Raw genomic sequence first — 4,829 nt, 5'->3', positions numbered from 1 at the left:
CCCAAAACATACCAAAAAAAAAAAAAAATTCAAAGGGACACTTGCACCTCTATATTTATAGTAGTATCATTTGCGATAACCAAAGGGTGGCAGCAGCCCAAGTGTCAACCGATATGTGAATGAATAAAGAAGATATGGTACATGTAGACACAGGATGGAATATTTTTCAGCCAGTGAAAACAAAAATGACATCTTGCGTTTGGCATCAGGTCCACGGAGCTAGAGAGTATTACTAAACGAAATCAGCAATTCAGAGAAAGGCAAATACCATAGGAGTTCACGCACATGTGGAATTCAAGAAACAATACAAATGAGCAAAGGGAAAAAAGGCAAACCAAGAAACAGACTCTTAACTATATAGAGAACCAACTGATAGTTACGAGAGGGTGACGCATGGGGGATGGGTGAAATAGGTGATGGGGATTAAGGAGTGTCCTTTTCATGATGAGCACCGGGTGTTGTACAGAAGTGCCGAATCACTATATTGTACACCTGAAACTAATATTACACTGTATGTTAACTGTACTGGAATTAAAATTTTTAAATAAATTTAAAAACAAAAGTAATGGTGAAAGAAAAAGAACATGGACTATGGACTCAAATAGACACTTCTCCAAAGAAGATCGAGGCATGGCTACTTAGACGCACAACATGACTAATCATTAGGGAATGCAAATCAAACCTACAATGTGATTATAGTATAGTATAATGGGTACTAGAATGCCTACTAGAATGCATACTAGAATGTATAGTACGGTATAATGCGTACTAGAATGTCTATTGTTAAAACCCAAAACAAAAAATAACTGTTGGTGAGGATAAGGAGAAATTGCAACCTGGTGGCACTTGCTGATGCCAATGAAACGTGGCACAGCTACCGTAGAAAAGATTGTGCCGGTTCCTCAAAGTGTAAACATAGAATGATCACCTTTGTTCACAGTCACCAAAATGTGGAGACAGCCTGGATGTCCATCAACAAACTCACGGATGAACAAAGTGTGGTGAACACATAGAGTGGAACATCATTCAGCCTTTACAATGGGTGGAATTCTGGCACGGGCTACAACTTGGGTGAACCTCACAAACATTAGGCTAACTGAAAGAAAGCCGGCACAAAAGGACCAATATTATACAATTACACATATATGAGATACCTAGAGTGAACAGTTTTAGAGACAGAGGGTAGGGTGGTGGGAGACAGCGGCTGGGCAGAGGGGCAACACAAACTTAGTATTTCAAGTAGACAGAGGTTCATTTTGAGAATATGAGAGAGTTCTGGAGGTGGATAGAGGTTGCTCAACTGTGGGAAAGTACTTAAGGCCCCATAAGTATATTTCAAAATGTTTAAAATAAAAATTTTATGTATATTTCACCCTGACCAAAAAAACAAAGATGAAAAAAAGAGAGACATACTTTAAAAGAATTTCAGGGGTGCCTGGATGGCTCAGTCTGTTAGGCATTCAACTCTTGATTTTGGCTCAGGTCATGATCTAACAATTTGTGAGTTTGAACCCCCTATCAGGCTCTGCACTAGCAGAGTTCAGCATTTCCACGCAAAAATATAATGGGCAGCTTACTAAGGGCACACCCGATTTATGTAACTAAAAATATAAGCTAACCAAAACCAAGAAATAAAAATAAAAAACACCATCTCCAATGATCATGAAGAAAAGATTGACCTGAGTCACCACAATGAAGGGTCATAATCTCTACCGGACTATCAGTCCTGAGTATGTTCACTGCCCAGATCTTCGATTGATGGAACCATTTACACCTGATGGAAGGCTGTAAAACGGCAACAAATGCTTTACATTTCCTCCAAACCCAACCCAAAGGCTCTGAGATGATGGCACTGGCTAGCTTATAATGGTTCATGAGGACTGTGGTCTGAACTAAAATTGACACCTTGATATTGGGCAAGATGAGAGCAATTATCCCATAGAAACTGGCAAATGTTAAGAAGAGTAAGCTCTCTTCTTAATCCTTTCTTCTCATTTTCTTCCTTTCTTCCTGCTTTCCCTGTTTCTTTTCGTCTTTGCTTCTGAGAGGTCCATGAACATTTATCTGCATACTAGTGTTTGAAGGGACCTGTGGACATTTAGCTGGAACACTGTGAATCAGGTAATAGGAGATTACCATTATGGCTGACAATCCCAGTGGGGGCTTCCGGGGTCAGGTGATAAGGAGACATTCGTCTTAGTCTGTCTCACACAACACAGGTTAGGTCCTTGAGTGTCTCCTGCTCACACTGCCTAATTTCTGGGATGCAGCATTAGAAAAGATGGCGGTGGCAATAGGCAGAGTAGCCATATTGTGTGTGAGATCTGTGAAGAGCCTATTACGGTAGGAGGTGCTGAGGGAAATCACAGGACAGCGTTGCTGCCTACCAAAACATTAAAGGAAAAATAATAACGCATCCCTGGGCAACCGCGAAGAATGACACCTTCAAGGCCGGAAACATCAGGAGTTGCAATTCTATTACCTTCACACTTCATTTATGTTTTGGACTGTGTGAGGGAAAACTAACAATTGCGTCCTGAAGGTGGATTATTGTAAACTAATCACACAGGGTTCCAGGTGCCTCTGCTCTTGTAGATGTGATTGTCTTCCAAGGTAGATTGACATAAAACCCTGGAAACTTGTTTACAACCTCTGATATGTTCAAAGATTTTCTTCCAAAAGCAGAGACGCTAACAAATACGTGCTTTCAACCCAAAGAAGAAGCATTTCACATTTGCTCCACTGCTTTTCCTATCACATTACAAGTATTTAATTTGCTGTATTATGTCTATGTTCTTAAAAATCCATGCAATGGGGGCACGTGGTAGCACAGTTGGTTGAGCGTCTGACTTTGGCTCAGCTCATGATCTCACAATTCATGGTTTAAAATCCTGCGTCTTGCTCTGTGCTGATAGCTCAGAGCCTGGAGCCTGCTTCTGACTCTGTGTCTCCCTCTCTCTCTGCCCCTCCCCCACTACGCTGTCTCTCTCTGTCTCTCTCTCTCTCTCTCTCACTCTCACACAAACACACACACACACACACACACACATCCACACAGAGAATATGAATAAACAATAAAAAATATTTTTAAACCCATGCAATGGAATTTAATGAGAGGCGTAAAAACTTTTTAAAATGCAGAAGACAGGTGCCTGGGTGGCTCAGTCAGTTGAGCGTCCAACACTTGATTTCGCTTTACCTCAAGATCTCATGCTTTCTGAGATTGAGCCCCACTTCAGGTTCTGCGCTGACAATATGGACACAGTATAGGATATATCTTCAATCTGTATCTGCTCCTCCCACACGCTCTTGCTCCCTCTCTCTCAAAATAAATAAATAAACTTTAAAAATTTTCAGAAGAAATGTTGCTTATAGTGTATGAAAAACTTTTAGCAACTGAATACTGTAGAAAGATAAACTGCAGATTGTCAGTCTCTGAATTGAGTTAAATAACATGATCTAGGTCTTCTAGGGTTTTAAGCCCTGTTATTCATAACTTTACCTTAAAACAAAGAATCCTATATGCAGAGAACGTCCCTCTGCTAAAGAGTTTTCCCAGGGCTTGCTTGATGTCTCTGTTCCTCAGGCCATAGATGAAGGGGTTCAACATGGGTGTCACCACCGTGTACATGACTGAGGCTATGGCACTTGCCCTGGGGTTTTGTGCAGCAGCAGAACTCAGATACACCCCAAGGCCTGTAGCATAGAACAAAGAGACCACTGAGAGATGAGACCCACACGTGGAAAATGCTTTATACTTGCCCCTCACTGATGAAATTCTCAAAATGGAAGTGACAATTCTAGAGTAAGAGAACAGGATACCAGTGAGTGGAACAACACCCAGAAGTCCACTTACCAAATACACTGCCAGGTCATTGAGGAACCTATCAGAGCAAGCAAGTTGGATCACCTGCTTAAGTTCACAGAAAAAGTGAAGGATTTCCAGATCTGTGCAAAAAGAGAGTCGCAAAATCAGTAAGTCATGTAATAGAGAGTCAAGAACACTCAGTATCCAGGATCCCAGGAGCAGGATGCCACAGAACTTGGGGTTCATGATGACCATGTAGTGCAATGGGTGACAGATGGCCACAAACCGGTCATAGGCCATCACTGTCAAGAGTATGTTGTCTAATACTCCAAGAAGCATGAAAAAGTACATCTGACTGAGGCAGGCTTCATAGGTGATCACTTTGCTCTGCATCTGGATGTTCAGCAGCATCTTTGGGACGGTGGTGGAGGTGAAACAGATGTCTGAAAAGCACAGGTTGGAGAGGAAGAAGTACATGGGCGTGTGGAGGCGGGAGTCCATGATAATGGCCAGGATCATGAGCAGGTTCCCAGTGAAGGTGACCAGGTACATGGACAGGAACAGCCAAAAAAGCAGAGACTGCTGTTCCCCCTGGTCTGAGAGTCCCAGGAGGATAAATTCTGTAACGTGAGTTTGATTTCTTCCTTCCATGTAACTGATGAAAACAGCTGGAACAGAGATAAGAGCATTGATAAGGCACCAGCTGTGATCATAGAATTAAGAGCAATGCTGTGTTTTCAACATGATGCACTCATTAATTCTTACACATTCTCTACCAATCTCGAATATGTACCAGAAAATTTCAGGGACTCTCAAATGCTCCATGTTTTCTGTGAGGCTGAAACTGTTAGCAGTTCTTGATCCAAATAAAAAAAACATAATTCAAAACAGTGTTCTCCTCCATAAATTTCCTGAGATCTTTTTATTCACCCAACAAAATTTAACAAAATATCTTGTGACAAGTTTTGTTGAAAGCATTGCAAAAAGTAATGATGTGTGTTTGAACTTAACAATACTTAGT

The 4,829-nt window shown here is 41.3% G+C and overlaps 1 protein-coding gene across 1 annotated transcript; it reads right to left on the bottom strand.

Annotated features, from left to right (window-relative positions):
* Positions 1-3,498: 3,498 nt before the first annotated feature.
* LOC109261319 (olfactory receptor 7C1-like) lies at positions 3,499-4,459 on the bottom strand. Its single transcript, XM_019439878.2, is given in 2 exon segments — positions 3,499-3,537; positions 3,539-4,459. Coding segments are annotated over 2 exon segments (960 nt in total).
* Between the last annotated feature and the right edge of the window lie 370 nt (positions 4,460-4,829).

Source organism: Panthera pardus, unplaced genomic scaffold (assembly GCF_024362965.1).
Source record: "Panthera pardus isolate Hobbes unplaced genomic scaffold, ASM2436296v1 HiC_scaffold_8, whole genome shotgun sequence".
Taxonomy (NCBI): Eukaryota; Metazoa; Chordata; class Mammalia; order Carnivora; family Felidae; genus Panthera; species Panthera pardus.
Note: the sequence above shows the minus strand (reverse complement) of the source record. Positions and strands in the feature narration are given on the sequence as shown.